General features: G+C 39.3%; 1 protein-coding gene across 5 annotated transcripts in view; it reads right to left on the reverse strand.

Moving 5' to 3' along the window:
* The window catches only part of CUNH4orf47 (chromosome unknown C4orf47 homolog), a 23,523-nt gene continuing 612 nt past the window's right edge, over positions 1-22,911 (reverse strand). For 4 of the 5 annotated variants that reach the window (XM_031339704.1, XM_031339706.1, XM_031339708.1 and 1 more), the window contains 7 exons: positions 21,582-21,759; positions 18,299-18,518; positions 15,347-15,484; positions 15,158-15,233; positions 9,814-9,993; positions 3,595-3,764; positions 1-211 (listed from right to left, as the gene is read on the reverse strand). In XM_031339704.1, coding sequence (XP_031195564.1) covers positions 145-211; positions 3,595-3,764; positions 9,814-9,993; positions 15,158-15,233; positions 15,347-15,484; positions 18,299-18,518; positions 21,582-21,681 — 951 coding nt within the window. In that variant the 5' untranslated portion in view covers positions 21,682-21,759 and the 3' untranslated portion in view covers positions 1-144. Of the gene's footprint in view, positions 212-3,594; positions 3,765-9,813; positions 9,994-15,157; positions 15,234-15,346; positions 15,485-18,298; positions 18,519-21,581; positions 21,760-22,650; positions 22,905-22,911 lie in introns of those variants that run through there. The other variant, XM_031339707.1, reaches the window with a different exon arrangement.

Consider the following 22,911-nt stretch of genomic DNA (forward strand, 5'->3'; position numbering starts at 1 on the left):
TTATGTCATTAGCCAACAATATTTATTAAACAGCACTAAAATCAGGAAGGATGTCAGAGTTGAGCCTCATGTTTAAACTTCCTCTAACTGCTATGGAGCCATTTGTTCCAAAACATTGTGTATTCTCTGAGCCACCAAGAGGATCTAGAAAACTAACTCCTTGCTCAGCGTGGCTGAGGATGCATTCTTGTAGTTCTTCACATTTAGTGCCCTAAAATTAGAAAAGAAATGCACATTTAATCTTACTAGTCTAGATACTATACCTTCACATTCTTAAAATATTCACACTAAAACGCCAAACCAACATTTTTATGACATAAAATCCTATAGCAGTTGTCTGTGGTGCGGGTAACCTTGGGAACGGATGCACTCCAGATGAGGAATCTGTTACTGAGCTCTTGGAACCCTAGCCAACAAGCAAAATAGTCACATCAAATCAAAAAATAAGAAAGAAAGAAAGAAAGAAAGAAAGAAAGAAAGAAAGAAAGAAAGAAAAAGGAAGGAAGGAAGGAAGAAAGGAAGGAAGGAAGGAAGGAAGAAGGAAGAGAGAAAGAAAGAAAGGGAGGAAGAAAGAAAGAAAGAAAGAAAGAAAGAAAGAAAGAAAGAAAGAAAGAAAGAAAGAAAGAGAAGAAAGAAAGAAAGGAAGGAAGGAAGGAAGGAAGGAAGGAAAAAAGGAAGGAAGGAAGGGGGAGAGAGAGAGAAAGAAAGAGAGAGAGAGAGGGAGGGAGGGAGGGAGGGAGAGAGAGAGAGAGAGAGAGAGAGAAAACCTTTGAATTAAAAACAGGTATACTTAGAAAATCTAAAAAGCAGAAAAAATTATGAAATACATTTCACTACTAGTATCCATGAGTTTATTAGCTTTCAAATTAGTATAGAAGGATTTGAAACTGGACTTAAGGTGTTTATGTTCAAGTAAAAAGAGACTTCAATAAGCTTGAGGCAACTAACATCCAATAAACTTCAGAGTGTTCTGAAGAACAGTCAGTTGCTGCTTCTCTGCTCTAAACAGATTCCTAGTGCACCAGAGAACTCTCTCAGCCTTGCTGTAGGATAGAGGAGACCACAGAAAACTTAACCCCACAAAACGTCCCATCTAACTGAAGGTAGGTGTGAGGGAGAAAATTTCAGTTTCATTATCTGTTCTATTAGATGAAGTTGGCAGCGAATTGATAGGTGGCTTACCAGAAGATAAAGCTAAAGGATAGAGAATAAGGGTGCCATGTCTCCTACTTCCAGATCCAATGCTCTGCCAACTGGCCCACACAGAACATCGTTCCTAATTGCAGTGGCTTAAATAACAAATTTACCCTAATATGCAGAGTAACTGAATCACCTGTCTATGGAAAAGTTGCTTAGAGAAATGGCTCAGTTTTAATTTGTTCTTTCAGAATACTTTGATTTTGTTAATGCAAAATCTATTTCACTTTACAAAACTGTAAAGTACTTTGAAGAATAGACAACATGATAATTATATTTACATATATACAATATTTATAAATTTATAAATATAAAATAATTTATAAATATTTATTTAAAATTTTTTATAAAATTTATATTTTTTTATATTTTTATGTATATATATATATATATATATATATGCTATTGTCATCATCATCAATTATCAACAAAGTACATCTCCAAAACCTGTTCATCTGACCCTACATGAAGAATCAATACAAACCGCAGTCTTGGAATTAGCTCCATAGTGCTCTAATGAGGACCTTTCATCTCGACATTGCCTTGTAAGCCAGAGACTGCCTAGACTGCACGGTTTCACTTCTACTTACCATTTGGTGATGGTATAGCTACTGAAATCAAGCATTTGTAAAAATGATCACGTAACATAAAATCTGCATGTACTACATTCTAGATGACTGCAAGAGTGTTACATTTTAAAAGATGAGTTCATGGGAAAGACATTAATTGCAACATTTCCAATGAAGTTTAAAATAAATGTACATGCAATAATCATGTTAAAATGTTAAAATGTTAAAAATGTTAAAAATTAAAAATGTTAAAAGCAATACAGATGTAGAGGCTCACAGCCATCCATCGAACTGAGTGCAGGGTCCCCAGTGAAGGAATTAGAGAAAAGACCAATGGAGCTTAGGGGTTTGTAGCCCCTTAGGATGAACAACAACATGAACTAACTAGTACCCTCGGAGCTCCCAGGGTCTCAACCACCAACCAAGGACTGCACATAGAGGGGTCTGATTGTTCAAGCAGCATGTGTATGGTAGAGGATTGCAAAATCGATCATCAATAGGAGGAGAGGACCTCGGCCCTGTGAAGGTTCTATGCCCCAGTGTAGGGGAATGCCAGGGCCAGAAAGTGGGAGAGGGCGGGGTGGCAGGCATGGGGAGGGGGGAGGCAACAGGGGTTTGTTTTTGTTTGTTTTTTTGTTTTTTGGAGGGGAAACTGGGAAAGGAGAAATTTGCATGTAAATAAAGAAAATATCTAAAAAAAATAAATAAAAAAAATAAAAAAATAAAAAAATAAAAAAATAAAAAAAAAATGTTAAAAGCAATAGGAAAACACGGCCTTCTGTAGTTAACGCTATTGATGTTTACAAACAGCCAAGAAGTAATTATGAGCTTAATATCTTGTCTAACAATATAAGAATGACACAGCTACATGAGCAAAAATATCTATAATGCAAGGTCTAACATACAATAACAGTTCGCACTGACCAGGTCTACAGAGAGCTTCAGGAGATGCTTTGCCTGGGAGACCAGCCCAGACTGCAGAGAAAAGCCAGCAGAGAGCAAGAGGGAAGCAGGCGACCATCTTATTAGCAATGTACTGGCGGGCTAAATAACAATTGGTATAACTTCATGTGACTGAGGCAAAGAGTGCATTTAGATAAAGAAGGAGGAGCACATGTGTGGCAGGTATGGCCACACGGAGTGCAGTTCTTCTTACCAAATACTGTAAACCAGACAGCATTTGATAATATTCACATATATATATATATATTAATTATCTAGAATATATCTTAATTTTACAGGTGGATATTTCAAAGTTTGGGACAGAACTTTCAAGGGTCATTAGGATTCCACACAATTGCTGAATTACAGTTAATGTTATGGTGTACATAATATCCAAGGAGTCTCAAGTGACTCATGATGAATATCTTCCATAAAGGAGGCAGCAATATGAAATATGCTAGCATTGCCTTGTTTTTAAGGTTTTCTTGTATGTGTGTATGAGTGCTTTGCCTGCATGTATGGCTATGCACCATGTGGTACTGCAGAGGTCAGAAGAGGGCTTCAGCTCTCCTGGATCTGGAGTTACAGAAGGTTGTGAGCCGCCACGAGGGTTCTGGGAATCCAATCCAGGTTCTCTAGGAGAGAGCCGCCAGTGCTTTTAAGCACTGAGCTCTCTCTCTCTCCAGCCCCTGTGCTCAGATCTTACATTTTAAAACTATGTACAATGGGACTGGAGAAGACCAAAGACTTAGAGAACTTGCTGGTTTTGCAAAGGACCCAGCAGAGCCCCGAGACAGGCAGCTCACAACCATCTGTACAGGTTAGGGCATCAAAAAGGTAGAAATAATCTTTCTCGGTTTGTAGACTGAATATAAGCTAAGCCTACCTTTTGACATTCAGTGCCATTATACTTTCAATGGGTCTGCTTTTCGGTCCATTGGGTGGGTGGAAAACCTTTTCACCTTTCGGAGTAATTACCTTTCCCACTTTAACCACATAAGGGTCAGCTGAGTGTACTGGATAAGGTTCAAATGTTCCTGCTTTCATTCCACCAGCCTATAGACAAGATAATTCAATGTCAGTTTGCAAAATGCCTCTACTACTGTTGAGAAGTTCATATATACTTTTCTAGTCGACAGAGTTGGTTTTACATTGAAAGAAAGTTATCCATTCTGTTCAAACTACAGCAAAGGGTCTCTCTGCTGCCAGTTATGTAGGATCCAAACATGGTAATTCCAGTAGTTTTCTATAAAAATGACAGAAACGTTTATAGAATGCATGCTTTTACCATGCATTGATGTTTTATAGCAACTTTAATCAAGCTATCAACTAGTGATTTAATCAGCCTATTGATGAAGGAATGAGACAAACATAACTATATTTCACTATGGAAGGGGATAGGGAGCTTGGCATTAACAATCCCCCCCCCCCCAACTCAAAGGAGCAGCATGGCCATAGATGGAGCACAGAAACTGTGGTCTCTAGAATATACTTAGTGTCTAGTAAGAGAAGCTCATGCTAATATGTTCTACCTGTGTGATAGAGACCTGAAGTCACTCGGACGTCTTAAGCTGACTTGACAGGATGTTTATCTTTTTGTTATATATCATTGAGATAATTTTTTCTTTTTCAAGACAAGGTTTCTCTGTGTAGCCCTGGCTGTCTTGGAACTCACTCTGTAGACCAGGTTGGCCTCAAACTCACAGAGATCCACTGGCCTCTGCCTCCCAAGTGCTGGGATTAAAGGCGTGCACCACCACTGCCTGGCCAAGGTAATTTTATGTGATGACATATGGCTGTAATTTCAGCCAAGAGCCAAGGATTAAAGACCTTCCTTTCGAAGCCTGCCTGGGCTTCTGTTAACTAGACCTTGTGTGTGCTGGCGCATAATGGTTAAGGGAAGGGGAGGGAAGAAGATAGGGGTATAGCTCAATGGCAGAGCATTACCCTATGGAGGGTGAAGCCCTGGGTTTGATCCACAGTGATGTAATGAAAAGAAGAAACGAAGAAGAAAGCAAGCTAACCAGTTCATTCTGTAAAATTATAATCCATTTAATTAAGAATCCTTTTACTTGCAAAATCTAAAGCCAATTATATGTAGATTAAAGCTAGACAGTAGTTATATACAAATACTTTTTCACAAAGTATTATGTATATATTTTTAATTAACCAGAATAGCTTTGTTTTCAAAGTCCTTATTTCATAGTTACCATAGAAAGTTCAAACATCCTTAAGAAGTATCCTATGAAAGAACTAATACTAGCATGTACTATTAACTGAAACATAAATATCTAAGGAATCTTGAGTAGGTCATGATAAATGAATTCTACAAAGAAGACACTGTGCTGGCTAGCTTTTATGTCAATTTGACACGAGGTAGGGTCACCTGGGAAGGAGTAATCTTAATCAAGAAAATGCCTCATAAGAATGGCCCATAGGGAAGCCTGTTGGACATTCTCTTGATCAATGACTGATACCAGCCTTTTGTAAGAGGTACCATATCTGGGCTGGTGGTCTGAGTGTGTATAAGAAAGTGGCTGAGCATACCAGCAAACAGCTCTCCTCCATGACTTCTGCTCCAATTCCTGCCTCCGGGCCCTCTAGTCTCCTGGCCTGACTTCCCTCAGCACTGGACTTGTAGGCTGATATAAACTTTTTCCTTCCCAAGTTGCTTTGATCATGGTGTGTCATCATAGAAATAATAATCCTAAGTAAGACAGAAATTGGTACCAGAACTGTGGGGTACTGTGACATATTTGTGCTGTGACAAACATAACCGTGTTTTGGGACAAGAAATATGGAAGGGATTTTGGAACTTCAAGTTAGAAAATCTATTGAGTGGTAAGAAATCAGTAGATTATTCTGTGGGAGTTGGAAGATAAGAATTTTGAAAGCAATGCAAAGAATGGAGGCCTGGATTGTGAGATTCAAAAAGGAGCTTTGATAATCCTTTAAAGACTTGGGTAGGGCCATTGGCCATTTTGAACTAAGAACCACTAAAGTGATGTGTGGGGCTTTATTCTGTGCACTGTGTATGCTGAGTTCTGTGCTCCAAAATCAGTTTGTGGTCTGGGTATGGGCATCGTATTAACCAATGTGGTGCAAAGAATGTTCCCTAATAATATCTGAGTGGATAGTAAAAGGCTAGAGCCTACATCTAGGCAGGAGAGAGAGGAAGAAGAGACTTGAGATTAAATAAGGGGGGGGTCTCAGATAAGGGACTATGGAGAGGAGAGAGAAGAAGAAGAAAGTGAACCATGGAGAAGGATGGACCATGAGCATGTGGCCAAGAGAAGCTCGCCCTGAGGACACACAAGGAGTAAAGCAAACTCAGTGAGTAACAAGGGGCCTGTGACTGGGATGTAGGCTTGTATAGCTCAGAACCCTCCCAGTTTAGACCTACAGCTTGTTAATAAAAAATAACAGGTTTCTGTGTCTTTTATTCCAGAGCTATATGTGCTAGGGTGGGGCAGAACACCCACCCCATAAAATTATTTCAACATATGGCACCTAATGTAGGACTCGAATCAACAACCTTGAGATTAATAAGAGTCTCATGCTCTACTGACTGAGAGTTTTTGCTCAATGATGACACCTTAGAGCGATGTCATGCAATAGACTATGTGTTTTGTTTTATAGAGTTTGGAGAACTGAGATATGTACACACGTTGATGCACCATGCTGTGATGCATGCTCAGAGTTACAACCAGTCTTTGCCTTATATTCTAAAAAGGATGATTTTAAGATTGAACACTTATTAGAGATGGTGGCTATCTTGGAAATGCCTTTGCACATTAAAGCTGATGATGCTCAGGCATGTGCATCCATTAGGATACAACAGCTCTTCTAGACATTATGGCATAACACCTGATTCCGGGACGGCTTCAAGGAAAGCTGGCAACCTCAATGGTTCACCATCACAGGCTGCTCCAGTCAGGACTTCAGTTAAGCCCTCAACTTTCTCATCATACAGAGACTAGACAACAAATGCTACATCTAATTTTCTTAAGCCTGACTTGACTACTGTCCCAATTTGGGGGCAGGGGGACCAAAGGAAAACTGACACGTCAAGTCAACAGTAAACAATTTTAAGAGAACTATGCCCCATTCCCAAATGGTGGGATAGATGTGTTATGGTTGTTCTATGGGTGATGAGTGTCTATTGTTGTTTTGGGAGCATTGGTTACATATTGTTATGGTCTTGGTCGGGGAGAAACAATAGGGAGGTTAGAGTCAGGGATTTCTTTTCTCTCTTTTCTCCCATCCATCTTTCTCTATTATCTAATGTTAGAAGAGAAAGGGAAGAAGGGATGAGAAGAAGGGGGAATATAAGAATAATATAAGAATAATAGGAAAAAGATTCTTGAATCTATTTTCAGATCAAAGAGTACTAAGAAGCCAAAAATCTTACATTGGTATAGATCTTTGTATCTTGATGCAAATTTGAGGTTATATTTTGCTACATCATAATATGTATATCAGCACCAATTTGAGACATTGTACTTAAGTGATTCTTTAAAATGCAACATTAAGTTCCAATCCTTTTAAGGGCTGCTATTACAAAGTGTTGAGCATAATTAAGAAATGCAAGTTAGCAGTCAAACAATCAAGCTCATGGTCATGTTAGATACTAGTCTAGTTTACAGAAATACGCTTCCTAAGTTGAACAGATAATAAATAGTAACAAGCAAACAGGTAATAAATAGTAACAAGCAATGTTTGCTAATTCAGATATACTAGATAGATGGTCTTCAAAAACCTCAGAGGCTGACAGACTATGGCATTTTAAGAAGTTTTATTATTTTATGTTTTTTTAACTTGAGACATTAGCTCCTGCTTGAACCTCTCTCTGCTTCAAAGGAGATGATGAGCATCAAAGAACCTCCTTATGGGGTTTGCTTCAAATGTGGCCTCCTTGCTTCAACTACTTCAACTGGACAAACATAGATGCAGGAAAGTCAACTGGCAAGCTTTGCAAGAAAAAGACAGGCAAGTCTTTCATGATTCCTGTTTCACAGAAAAGTCTGTCAGAGATGCTGGGCCATAAGGCTGGTATTCCTATGACTCAGAGAAAATTTGGGCCAACTATCCAGACAGCTAACTTTATCTGACATTTCTATATTTTGAAAGCTGCTTACCTTGCACTTCCAACTTAGGTGGTTGAAGACCAGATACTTATAGTCTCACAATTAAGGCTTATGGTGTTTAAGATTGTTTACTGTTGATTTGACGTGTCAGTTTTCCTTTGGTCCCCCTGCCCCCAAATTGGGACAGTAGTCAAGTCAGGCTTGAGAAAATTCGATGTAGCATTTGTTGTCTAGTCTCTGCATGATGAGAAAGTTGAGGGCTTAACTGAAGTCCTGACTGGAGCAGCCTGTGATGGTGGACCATTGAGGCTGCCAGCTTTCCTTGAAGCCGTCCCGGAATCAGGTGTTATGCCATAATGTCTAGTAGAGCTGTTGTATCCTAATGGATGCACATGCCTGAGCATCATCAGCTTTGATGTGCAAAGGCATTTCCAAGATAGCCACCATCTCTAATAAGTGTTTAATCTTAAAATCATCCTTTTTAGAATATAAGGCAAAGACCGGTTGTAACTCTGAGCATGCATCACAGCATGGTGCATCAACGTGTGTACATATCTCAGTTCTCCAAACTCTATAAAACGAAACATATAATCTATTGTATGACATCGCTCTAAGGTATAATCATTGAGCAAAAGCTGTATTTTCAACCATCGGTCTGATAGAGCATAAGACTCTTAATGTCAGGGTTGTTGAGAAGCAAGAAAAGATTAGACTCCCTAACCTTAACCTCTTGACCTTAACTCCCTAAAAGCAACTAAAAGTGATACAGAAGAAACAAACAGATAGACTGGTCATCTAGAATAGAAATTAAGAAATATGTTCTCAAAAGCAAGAATTTGATCTTATAAAGATAACTCTTTGGGGCTAGAGAGATGACTCAGTGGTTAAGAACACTGGCTGCTTTCTCAGAGGACCTAGGTTCTGTTCCCAGCACCTATACTCACAACTCTCCGGAACTCTATGTCCAGGCATCCCACACCCTCTAGTGCACTTCACCTGCATGTACACGATGCTCATGCATACAGAAATGCAACAGACTAGAGAAGGTATTCCAATACAAAGGAAAAAATAAATAAATTCTTAGTATATAAAAACATTTTCCAAATGTAAACAGCACATGCATTTTGTAGAGTCTACTTCGAGATGAGAAGGATCTGCCAGAAACAGAAAGGCCAAGATCCAAGTAATGTTCATCAACGGTCAAAACGCTTTTGTTTTTATGCACACCACTTAGCAGCTTCTGAAAGAAGCAGCAGGAGGCAGTTATTTTCATTGTTTCAAAACTTCCATGATGGCTTTCAAAACTTCATTGGAAATTCAAGCATATCCGAAGCAAACAGCAATTGTTTCACTGTACACCTTTCTTACTCCGGTCATGCTTTGTGGCTCCAGTGTGGTGTGTGTGTGTGTGTGTGTGTGTGTGTGTGCTTAAGGGGGAGCATACATTCATACACTCATGTGTACAGCTGTGCTTGTCAATGAATGGGCGTATGGAGGTCAGACATTGATATTTGGTGCCTTCCTCTTCCACATGTCACCTTATGTTTTTGAGACAGGGCTCTCTCTAAATCTTGAGCTCATTCTTGGCTACCCTGGCTGGCCAGCAAACTCCCTCTGATCAGCCTGTCTCCTCCCTCTACTACACCCATCACCAAAGTTACATGTGCATGCTGCCAAGCTGAGCTTTGCCTGGGTGCTGGGAATGCAACTTGAGGTCATCATAGCCATATCCCCAGACTGATTTGTGGGCTTATAGGATCTTGTAAATCGTCACACAAAGAAAGGCTTATATGGGCACTTCAATGATTTGACAGCAAAACACAGGTTCTCCCCACCCCCAGCATCGTCTATTTCCCTTCTTCATCCCCTCTGGCCTTGGTACATAGCCTAGGCTAGACTTGAACCCCCAATCTTCCTGCTTTGGCTATAGAAGGATAGGGATTGCAGACATGGCCCCCACACTCTGCTTGAGACTGGGTTTCTTTATGCTCAATTCCTTCTCCTCCCAAAAGCTTTACCTTCTTGCCAGGAGAGGAGGGCTTAAAGGGCTTTACAGAAACCTCCTTCTTCTCTTCTCTCCTAATTGGAGGTAAAGGATGCTCTAAAAAATAAGGGTTAGTATCAAAATAGTCCTTCGGATGAAGATGCAACTTGAAAGGTGACCCTTTGATTAGTCGATGGTGTTCTTCACTTTGTTTCTGTGAATTTAAGAGTTTGAAAGTTAGACATAATTCAAGACCAAAATTATCTTTTAAATTAATTGTACACATGCAGATTCTAAAACACTGGGTGTGCTGTTGAAAACATCCCCTTATGTTTAACCTTTATGGTTAAAAAAAAAAAGGAGGAGGAGGATAAAAGAAGAAAGAAGGGAAAGAGGGAAGGAGGGAGGGAAGGAAGGAAGGAAGGAAGGAAGGAAGGAAGGAAGGAAGGAAGAAAGGAAAGAAGGAAGGAAGGAAGGAAGGAAGGAAGGAAGGAAGGAAGGAAGGAAGAAAGGAAAGAAGGAAGGAAGAAAGGAAAGAAGGAAGGAAGGAAGGAAGGAAGGAAGGAAGGAAGAAAGGAAGGGAACATGCCTGCTGATAAATAAGCACATTTTGGACAGAATCTACTTGAGATTTAACAGTCTATCACCTGAACAAGTCCTCACTACAGTCCCAGACAGCAGGAAGGAAAAGGCTTGGTCTCTAAGTCAAATCCCAGCTCCTTCCTACTGTTTAGCATATTTCAAGAATTGAAGGAAAATGCTGACCTTTGGTGTCACATCTTTGAATGTAAATAAGAATACTATTTCCCCTTGATGTTGTTAATGATCAAATGAGATTATGTAGAGAAAGCATTTGGCACATGGTTGGCCCTTAGCAAATATCAGTTTTTAGTTGTAAGCACAAAAAATACTTAGTGCTTACACTATAATATTTTTATATTATAGTATTTCTAGCTACCTAATACTCAAGCAAAAGAAAAGTTATTTTTTCAATCGTATATTATAATCCTTTCTATGTGGATAAACTAAATTTAATTGTTAGTTCTTGATAAAATAGCAAAAAATTCTGAAATACAGTAGATTTAGAAAGATAAAATATTGATTTTTTTTCATTTTTACACATACGAAATTTGATGTTTCATCATTTAACAAACTGAACGAGCACAATTTAAATGAGATTAAAGGGCTCAAGAAAAGACATTAGTAGGCTGTGTTGGCTAGATTTATCTCAACTTGACACAAGAAAGGATCATTTGGAAAGAGGGTCTCTCAGTTGAGAAAATATCTCCACAGTGGCATAAAGACAGACACATTAATCAATGGAATCAAACTGAAGATCTAGACAGAAGTCCACACACCAATAAACATTTGATTTTTAACAAAGAAGCCAAAAGTACACAATGAAGAAAAGACAGCTTCTTCAACAAATGTTGGGTAAATGAGATGGCTGTATGTAGAAGAATACAAACAAATCATATTTAGCACCCTGAATAAAATTCAACTCCAAGTGGATCAAAGACCTCAATATAGAACTAGATACACTGAATCTGATAAAAGAGAAAGACAAGATAGACTTAAATTCCTTGGCATAGAAAAGGGCATTCTAAACAGAACATTGACAGCACAGCCACCAAGAACAACAATTAATAAATAAGACCTCATGAAGCTAAAGTCTTTCTGTACAGCAATGGACATGATCATGGGGCAAAGTAGCAGTCTACAGAATGGGAAAATATCTTTGCCAATTATAAATCTATTAAAAAATTAGTATCTAAAAGATACTAATACTCATATATATATATATATATATATATATATATGAGTATAAAACCTGAACATCAAGAAAACAAATAAGCCAATTGAAAAATTGGAAAAGAACTAAGCATAGAGTTCCCAAAAGACAAATGGCTAGAGAAGTTAAATGCTTAATATCTTTAGACACCAAGGAAATACAAATTAAAATTACTTTGAGATGTCATCTTACACCTGTCAGAATGGCTAAGATCAACAAAACAAATGACATCTCATGCTAGTGAGGACATGGAGCAAAAGGAGCACTCATCCATTATGAGAGGAGTGCAAGATATGGGAACCAATGTGGCCATTCCCCAGGAAGCTGGGACTCTACCTACCTCAAGATCCAGCTATACTGCTCTTGGACATATACCAAAAGGAAGCTTCATTCTACCCCAACGACACTTGCTCAGCCATATTCACTGCTGCTCTATTCTCAATAGCCAGAAGTTGGAAACACTCATGATGTCTACCAACTGATGAGTGGACAATGAGAATAGGGTACATGTATACAATGGAATATTATCCATTTGCAAAGCAATGTAAAATTCTCAGGTAAATGGATAGAACCAGAAAAAAACAAATCATCCCAAGGGAGGTAACCCAAAAAGACAAATACATATTTTTTCTTCTATGTGAATGATAGCCTTTAAGACTTTTATATGTATGCTACAATCTAAATAACCACAGAGGTTAGGTGCCTAGTAAGGAACCAGCAGAAAGGACAAGAGCTCTCAAGGAAGAGGAAATAGAATATATTGTTATGAAAAGATGAGAGGGAAATTAGAACAGGAGAATTAAATAGGGAGGGGCATAGAAGTGAGGGGTAAAGGAGGGTAAGGGAAAGTCAACGAACACCATAGGTCATTTGAAAAGTCACATAGAAACCTACTACTATAGATGCTTCCTAAAACTCATACAGATATGGAAAGGGTCTAAATGGAATCAACAAATAACAGGGGAGATGAAGCCCCAACTAGACATCTTATGCTACCAAAATCTCCAGTACCAGAAATGAAGATGTTGTTGAGATGTTGGCCAAAGGAGTTCCATGAAAAACCCCAAACAATACAAGCTGTTGATAAGACTATATGTGTTACTCTCCACGACATGATGGTAAGGCCCTATTGTCATCAAAAACTGAGAAGTCAAGCTGGTGTCTTAACTACCGGCTTTACCCCACTAATGTTCATGATTCTGGAAAGCATTCTACACGCTATGGGAGGAGAATCAATAGCTCTTCATCTGTAAGTCTTCATTAATATCTCCCAACTACATACCCTGTGACCTACAACAGCAATCTGCCTCCAAAATATATGGATGTAATAGTGGCACAAATGTTTTGGGAGTAATCAACCACTTTCTGATTGGATTTAAGGAGCACTCGATGAGATAGGATCCATACCTGACACAACCAAAGTGACCAAGAATCTAGATAGGCCATTCGCCTAGAAGAAAACTCAATAGTATTAATTCTGCTAAAGAAATATAGCAATAAAATGACTCAATGATATATTGCTATACCCATAGATCAGTGCCTCCTTCAGCCCTCATACTACAAGAGAAGTTTCTCCTTCTTATATATTATATAATTAAAACAGACAGCCACAAGTGGACAGTGTGCAAAGAGTGAGAGACTTTGGAGTACTCAATCCTAAATGCAATGTTTCACCAAAGCCCTACCTCCTGTCAAGGCTCAGGGATCTATGCAGAAGAGGAGGAAGAAAACTGTAAGAGCCAGAGGTGATGGATGACTCCAAGGAAACAGAGTCTCCCAGACACAGCAGGACTGATCCTCATAAGAACTGAGATACTGTGATGGCATGCCTAAGTCCTGCATAGGTTCAACCCAGATGTGGTTCCAGCAGTGAGTGGGGAAGATAGATATGGCCTCCCACACATAACCTAGAAGCTATCAACATTTGATACCTGCTGGCAAAGAGAAAGCCAGTTTTCTCCAGTGGGTTCACTGGGTTTGTTAACCACACTGCGGGGCAGGCCCAGTGCCCTGGAATTGCCCACCAACACAAAGTGAACTCAGTGGTGTTTCTGTAGTCTTATTGTCTCATTTTGCTTTGCTTAGCTACTTTTTATCTTATTGGTCTTTTGCTTGTTTATTTTGATTTAAATTTTTGTCCATTTGTGAGGTGTGTGTGTGTTTCTCTTAGATTTTATGTGTGTGTGCGGTTTTGTTTGTTTGTTTGTCTGTTTTATGTTTCTTTTAAAGTAGTGATTCCTCACCCTTCCTAAGGCTGTGACCCTTTAACAGTTCCTCATGCGGTGGTGACCAACAACCATAAAATTATTTTGTTGCTACCTCATAACCGGTTTTGGTATGGTTATGAATTGTAAATATCTGATATGCAGGATATCTGTCATGTGGCCTTAAAGAGGTCTCAAACCACAGGTTGAGAACCACTGTTTTAAAAAGGGAGAACATAAAGGTGGGTATGGATATGAAGGTAAGGGTGATCATAGAGGAATTGTGGGAGGGGAAAACATGATCAAAATATCTTACATGGCAAAAAAAAAAAAAGGGGGGGGGGTTCTTCAATTACAAAGAAAATGCTGCCATTAGGCAAGTCTGTTGTCCATTTCTCAGTTGTAACTGATGTGGGAGCTCAGGGATGCTGGCACCCTTGCTATTGCTCCTGGGTACTCTAACAAAACAAGCTAAGCAAGTCAATAAGCAGTATCAGGTTTTTACTTCAGTTCCCACCTCCAGGATCTTGCCCCACTTGAATTGCAGCCCTGAAGTCCCTTAGTGCAGCATGGGACCTAAGAGTTGTAAGTTTATAAAGAAGGCCTTCGCTCCCCAAGCTGCTATCAAGGTCTTATCACAGCAACTGAAACCCTAAGCCACAGGCACAAGCTATAGCTCTCTGGGTTCTCACTCCCCTTGGAGTCTCCTCCTGCTTTGTATCCTCTGTTTCCCTGTAGAACTTTGTGAGTTCTTAGCCATTTGCCTTCCTCTTTCCACACTGGAGCAATGTGGCCTTTTTGGACACTGTTTCTTAGCATTTAATTTTCATGGGAATCAATTCAGGTTATAAGCTACCAAGCTCAAACACTTTTGATTACACTGACCCGCTGTGTGGTCTTTGCATCAGAAATGCTAACACTCATATGATTCTAAAGCCTGCTATTAAAATGCAATTTAAAAATATGTGCATGGGTGTTTTGCCATACATGTATGCCTGTTAACCTCTTGTATGCCTGTTGCCAACAAAGGCCAGAAGAGGGTACTGGATATCCTGGAACAAGAGTTACAGGTGGTTGTGAACTGCTGTGTGAGCTGGGACTCAAAGCCAGGGTCCTCTGGAAGAGCAACAAAGTGCTCTTAACCACTGAGCCGTCTCTCCAGCCCCACTTAAAAAAATGTTTTAAGACTCTTCTGTTTACTAGACGTGGCCATGTTTTATCAGACACTATTTGTTTTACTAACTGCTGGCCTAGGATATTGCTAATCAACATGCAGATACCCCTGCTGATCAAAAGAGACAGAACAAAATAAAAATTTATTGCGAGTTAATTTTCAAAGTTGAACAAATAAAGATTGAAATGTTCAAAACATGTGATTTTACCTTATAATTCTGTTTTGCAGCATCATATAAGTCAGAAGAGTGTGAAAGCTGCCTGCCTATGGTAACATTGGGATAGCTAAAAAAAAACCAAAAAAACAAAAAAAAAAAAGGAGTAGGTAATGGTGAATGAGAGCTCAGGTGATTTTGTAAATTTATAACAAATTATATAAGGCACCTGGACTATCTTACCCATAGCCAGTCCCTTTCTTCCCTGGGTTGGTATATAAATTCTTCCCGGGCGGCTGATACTTGTCTCTGGGCTTTACCTGAGCACTGAAGAATGGCACAGGGCCACCAATTGTTCCGTAATAGCTTCCTAATCCACTTCTTCATTGCCATTTGGAGTTTTTTTTAAAGGAAGATATTAAAATGTCAAATTCTATGTTAAACACATCACTACAAGTTTATTTTAAAAGATTGAAAAAAGTAGAAATCTTGGAAGATTTACTGTACCAAACATGTGTTTCCTCCTGTAGAGTGAGGGGGCCTTGAATCAACTGGAAATCAGTTGGTTACCCCTGTGGATTTGAGTCACTGTTGTACCTATGGGCATAGCTTGCCACACTGCTCACTACTGCAGTTCGTAGCTGGATGGGTCTGTTGATGACTTTTGACCACAGCAGGCTACATGGCACCTTTGGTACTATGAGAGCTAATCATTGGGAAAGAAGGTTCCTGGTTGGTAGCAACTTAATTTCTTGCTTATATGATACATATACATATATATATATATATATGTGTGTGTGTGTGTGTGTGTGTATGTATATATATTACATATTTATATATATACACATATATAACCCCTATGTAGAGTTACAACTAACATGTGTACATATGTGTGTGTGTATATATATATATGTGTGTGTATGAACTGCATATATATATACATATACATATATATACATGGGTGTATATCATATATAACATATTATATACTTTATTTTAGTATGTGATATATCATATAACATATTATATATAATATATGGAATATATGTGTTATATAATATTTCTTTAAGAAGTTATAGGTTGTCAAATAAAAAGCCTAGTGTCAGATATGGGATACCTCCCCTCAACTTTTTAGTCAAACAGTAAAGGTTATTGGCATTACTCTTGGATATCCACTAGAACTTGATACTTTAGACCCTACTGGTGAATATATATGAATCATGAAAATGGGAAAATTAACTTGCTACTGACCAGATATCTTCCTTCCGGATGATTAGCTCTCATAGTACCAAAGGTGCTATGTAGCCTGTTGTGGTCAAGAGGTCATCAACAGACTCATCCAGCTATGAACTGCAGTAATGAGCAGTGTAGAAAGCTATGTTGTACCACTGTTGTGGTACAACAGTGATGTGAATTGATTCAAGGTCCCCTCACTCCACAGGAGGAAACATGCCTGGTAGAGTAAATAGAGTCAAGAACCCATGATTGATAGGAATCTCACCATTCCTGGAGGTGAGCCTGCCACCTGTATTCTGCTAAATATATGTAGGATCAAACTGCTTTCTACATTCTACCTCTATACCCATAGGTTGATGTAGCTCTCAGGCACCAAAAGAAACATTTCTTTCTGCCATGGGCAGTGGTTAACTCAGAAACTCACAACTGGTCAAAGTGCAGAGAATGACCCTCAGTGGAGTGCTCACCCACACGTGGGACATCTGTAGTACCCCCTCACCACAGGGCTCAGGAACCACTTGAGAATAGAGGGTGACAAGACTGTAAGAATCAGAGGTGGGGAAGGACCAGAGCAAAAAGCATTTCTGGACATGACACTGTACTTTTGAACTCAAAAGTATTTGTGCTGTCTGTACAAGACCTTCGCAAGATCTAGCCAATAACATGGTAGCACAGAAGTGGGTGGAGCAATGAGCACCCTTAACTTAGAAGGGGGTGGAGCTGATCAGCTCCCCTAACTTAGAAGGGGGTGGAGCTGATGAGCTCCCCTAACTTAGAAGGGGGTGGAGCTGATGAGCTCCCCCTAACTTAGAAGAGGGTGGAGCTGATGAGCTCCCCTAACTTAGAAGAGGGTGGAGCTGATGAGCTCCCCTAACTTAGAAGGGGGTAGAACATTGAGCTCCCCTAACTTAGAAAGGGGTGGAGCAATGAGCTCCCCTAACTTAGAAGGGGGTGGAGCTGATGAGCTCCCCCTAACTTAGAAAGGGGTGGAGCTGATCAGCTCCCCCTAACTTAGAAGCTATGGACAGGTAACACCTTCAGGGAAGGAGAGTTGGTTTTTTTTAAGGGTGTGGCCCAGTGGGTTCACCCTGCTCCAGTGGATGACCCACACTCAGGAGTACATGAACAGCACAAATTGAACTCCTTGGGTTATTTAGGTAGGAAAAGAGGACACGAGGTAGGGGTGAGGGCATAGAGAAATGGAAGAGGGGAAGGAGAAGAACAAAATTAAAACATATTCTATGAATTTCTCAATTAAGAAAATACTATATTTATGAAAGAGTACCTGTTAGATGGAAATCTGAACTATAGAAACGAAGTTCAAGTAAATAAGCAGGAAATTAGACTTTGATCGGTCCTCACCTACCATAAATCCTAAACTGAGGAAATCAAACTTATCAAGTATGAATGAAAAGTTGTATTTTAAACCTTTGCTATATCGCAGACTAGAGTCTTGTGGCTTAGTGGAAAGAAAAAAAAATAAGAATTTCCACTTCAGCAGCTGCCATAATCCAACTGCTGGTAAATCCCATAACTGTTACCATCACAGTAATTTAAAAATAATGTAACAGTGATAAATTATTTCCTTTGTTTAAAAAGGGTTTCCCTTTATTTCACATTCTTAATTATAATTTTTATAAGCAGAAAAATAGACAGAAGCATAAACATAGCATTTCCTAGGCATTTTCCCCATTATTACGTTTGCAAATTTTTTGAAAAACATATGTAACTTCATTATTTAGTTATATTTTTATTATATGAAACAATAGACACCAGTGACCCAGAGAGTAAAAAAATATGATAAAGATCTATTTAAAATTACCTGTCAGTTTGCATCCCCAAAATAACTGTCTCCACACAAGCCAATCACAGTTCAAAATTGAATCCTACAGGAAAACACCTACTTTGAGTTAGAGACAGTCGAAGCTGATTGGTAAGACATTTCCCCAAAGTACTTACGGCTTTTTCTCTCCACTACTAGGGATGAAGGCTTTGCCTAGATTCTTTTTGGATTCTGCCATCATATACTGTCTCCTCACTTGATTCAAGTTCACGTAGCCTTCCCCTTCAAAAATCCTTATAAACTGGGAATCAAAGTATCCTGCCTGGAGATTGGACATCTCTTTGGTTCCCCCGGGTAGCATCTGTCTATTTTTGCTTGCAGCCTCATTAAAGGGTCCTTCAAAGACAAAGAGAATTATAATCTTGACTTCAACCCAAATTAAAGGGAATTAAAACAAAAACGGTGAGCCAATTAAACGTTTGCACTGGTAAAACACTAAAAAGTCTGCACGACGGGCAGTCATGAATATAAAATCTAAGAAGTTTTCTTGAAAACGTTTGAACATTTGGGCTGAAGTGGGGTTTTGTCTGGTTTTGTTGTTGTTGTTTTTAAACTTGGTTGTTTTGTTGTTGTTTGCTTGTTTTGTTTTGTTTTGGAGATGCTCTGTGTAGCCCCAGTGCTCCTGGAACTCATGCTGTAAACCAGACTGGCCTGGAACCTGTCTGCCTCTGCTTCTGAAAGAAGCTAGGATTATAGGCATGCACCATCACACAGAGCTGGGGTGAAGTATTACACACTCTGAACCTCAGAGCTGAAGGAGACCTTAAAAGATCATCTAGCCTACTGGTCCCCAGAGGCCAGTAGGGGACAGTGTTTCTGTGTGATAAAGGAGTTCCACAGGCTCACATAGAAGCAATCCTCTCCTCTGTGTGTTAAACAGCACTAAGTGATGACTGTGACAGCCGTGGTGGTGGCAAACCCTTCTAATCCCAGCACTCTGGAGTTAGAGACTGGTGCATCTCTGAGTTTGAGATTGTCCTGGTCAACAGTGAGTTCCAGGACAGCCATGGCTACACAGAGGAACCCTGTCTTCTACTTAGAGGCCCATGTTCATGAAGAGCCCAGAACGTTCCCAGCACTTACTTTTTTGTTTGTTTGTTTTGTTTTGTTTTTTGTTTTTTGTTTTTTTTTTTCGAGACAGGGTTTTTCTGTGTAGCCCTGGCTGTCCTGGAACTCACTCTGTAGACCAGGCTGGCCTGGAACTCAGAAATCCGCCGGCCTCTGCCTCCCAAATGCTGGGATTAAAGGCGTGTGCCACCACCGCCCAGCCTTACTTTTTAAATAAACACATAAAACAGTCCAACATCTGCCTAGATGGCAAACTTTCAACTGTCATATTTGCACAACAAAATAGCATAGTCCAGAAATTTGTTTAAAGGTTGCTTTTTTGTGAATATGTAGATTTTTCAGAATTTGAATCTTGAAGGCCTTAACTTCCTAACAGCCAAGATTTTTTTTTTTTTAAATGTACACCTGTAGCTACTGAAATGTGAATTCTATTTTGGTAATTTAAGTTTTTGTTTGTTTTTAGTAGTTTTGTGTTTTTGTTTTGCATTTTGTTTATTTGTTTGAAACAGGGTCTCACTATGTATCCTTGGCTGGTCTGGAATTTTCAAATGTAGAATAGAGTGGCCTTGAAATCATAGTGATCCACCTGTCTCTTGTTAACTTAAATTTTTTTAAGAAACAAGTTGTACACATTGCCTCACACTCTCCCAGGTGAACGTCTGAATGAGTCTTTTTTGTAGCACTTTGTCACCCATTCTCCTTTCACACGTGACGCTATTACTTTTGTTGCCCAGAGAATGTGCAGATACAGTTAGGGGCACTCTGTGCCACTTTCTCATTGTTAATGCTCATCATGATACATGCAGTATCCTATACCTTGTTTTTCTAGTTGGCCATTTGCTTTGGACGTGTTTCTATATCAGTTCAATTTTTGGATATGTGAAACCTTAACAGAGACTTTGAAAGCATATATTTACGTTTCTTTTTCTTGAGACTGGTTGTCCCATGGTCTAAGTTGACTTGAAACTCCCAGTCCTTCTGCCTCCAACCTCGCAAGTACTAGGATTGCTTTAATGGACCACCACACTCAGCTAATTTTAGATTTCTTATTATGGCTTTTCTTTATAAAGAAATCTTTCAGATGTTCAATTAGCATTTTTTTTCAGACAAGTGATAATGGATACTCTTCGTGGATTCAAACAGTTTTTGTACACTAGGGTCCCTAGAGAGATGGCTGAGAGGTTAACAACACTTATTCTGGCAGAGGACCTGAATTCAGTTCCCAGAACTTTGGCATCCAGGAAATCTGATGTCCTCTTAAGACCCTCATGGACCCCAAGTACACATTTGGCACACATATATACATGTGGCCAAATACACATTAAATAAACGAACAAATTACACAGCTAAGCATCCACTATTCTAGAAGAAAGTTACCAGTGGAAGGAAATAAAATTGCCCATGAAGAATAAACAAAGTTGGAGCCAGAGAGATGGCTCAGTGGTTAGGAGCTCTTGTTCCTCACACCCACATAGAAGCTAACCATCATCTGTAACTCCAGTTCCAGGAGGTCCAACACCCTCTTCCAGCCTCCTCAGATACAACGCATATATATAGTACAAAGACACACATGCAGGCAATATACTCATACACATAAAATAAAAATAAATACATCTAAAAAATGTCAATGAAAGTAAAGAAGCCCTGTAAAATGAGTTTCCCACTCTTATAAAATTAAGTTTTTCCTAATTCTGCTGCAATATCACAAGTTGTCACAACATCAACATTAGAACTCAATGCTCTAAAATATGTAACACTAAAAATAAATATTGCCAGGCATGATTGGCACACACCTTTGATCTCAACACTCTTGAGGCAGAGGCAGGTGTATCTCTGTGAGTTCAAGGCATAGGAATTCCAGGACAGCCAGACATCTCTCCCTTTCTCTTTCTCTCTCTCTGTCTCTCTCTCTTGTGATAGCTTGAATATGGTTGGCCTAGGGAATATACTAGTAGGAGGTATGACCTTGTTGGAGTAGGTGTGGCCTTGTTGGTGGAAGTGTGTCATCCTGGGTGTGGCCTTTAAGACCCTCACCCTAGCTGCCTAGAAGTCAGTCTTCTCCTGTTTGTCTTTGTAACAAGATGTAGAATTCTCAGCTCCTCTTGCATCATGCCTGCCTGGATGCTGCCATGCTCCCACCTCCATGATAATGAACTGAACCTCTGAACCTGTAAGCCAGCCCCAATTAAATTTTGTCCTTATAAGAGTTGCTTTGGTCATGGTGTCTGTTCACAGCAATAAAACCCTAACTAAGACAACATGTATGTAATTAAAATTTTTGTATCGGAAATATATGCTATTCAAGTATTTAAAAATACCAAAGATACTCACGATTAAATGGTGACACATATTTGTCGCCCACAGTGATGTATTCCATCTCACTGAAGAGGCCAATCCTCTCCATATCTGTTTTCCCACCTTCTATCGGCATGATTGCTTCTTGGGAGGGGTAACTTCACAAAGGTTCTTAGATCTTCTTTTGCAGCAAAATCCTACTTTACACTGAAAACTACAGGAAATTATTTTTAATGAAAAGAATGATTATTAAATGTCAAACTATTTATTTGACATTATTTTAAGACTCTGGATTGGTTGGCTGGTTCACTTCTTTTATGGTACGTACCCCCACAGCACCCATCAGATTGGTTTGTGAATAGCTTTTGTGAGACCAAACTAGGAACAATATACTTTGCAAGTTAAAGTTTCTGTTTCCAGTTAAGACAGTTGAGAATAAGTTCCTATTTGTCCTGTACAGGTTAAGGTTTCTATTTGTAGAATAGTTAATGAATAAGTTCCTATTTGTCCTGTGTTAAGTGCTTCCAAGTTGAGATTTCTATTTGTAATTAAGGATAGATCTCTATTACTTAGATAGGATGTAAACTGCAAAATGTCTTTCAATCTACAGATTCACATGATATAACCTTGTTCCTTCCCTTTCATTGTTTTTTTGTTTTGTTTTGTTTTTACAGTGTATAATAGCCATCTCTCTCAGTCCTGTGAACACTTTATCTCTCCTATAAAAAGGACCTAATGAGGCCGCCAGTTTCAGAGGGAATCCCAACTTAGAGTGAGACAGCCAGCAGGCTAGGATGGGGCACACCCCAAAACACAGGTTGCTTTAACCAGACAATTATGGATTTGTTTTCTTCTCCTGGAGATTCTCAGGCTTAACACCTTCCCAAACTTCATTAATGGTTCTCTAAGATTCGTGGTGTAAGCACCCTTTATTTTCCTCAATGAACTGATGGCTCCTCAGCTGGGAACCAGGGTCTGAGTTTGAATCCTCTTCACCACGTTCTTGAGGCAAAGTTGCCCAGGCTGGAATAGAACTCGGAATCAAGGGAACCTCTGGCCCAGCCTCCAGAATGGTTAGAACGACAAAGCCCCTTTAGGTATTTACCATTGTAGCTCCAGCGCTTACGGCCAGTGCCTTCAACTCTGTCTCAACCTTAAACTCTTAAGTAAAACTTAAAGCATTCATTTGCACATTTAAGAAATGCTTTGCAACCCTCTCCTTCTGGTCAGGTAGAAGTAGGAAACAGACTTTAATAGGCGTAAATCTTGGTTTATAATCAAGTAGACACGAGAATCGTGGAATTCCACTCAAGTAGAAGAATATATGGCAAGTTCCCTTCAAAACATTTGGCTAAGAAGGTTCTTC

Source organism: Mastomys coucha, unplaced genomic scaffold, assembly GCF_008632895.1.
Source record: "Mastomys coucha isolate ucsf_1 unplaced genomic scaffold, UCSF_Mcou_1 pScaffold22, whole genome shotgun sequence".
Lineage (NCBI taxonomy): Eukaryota > Metazoa > Chordata > Mammalia > Rodentia > Muridae > Mastomys > Mastomys coucha.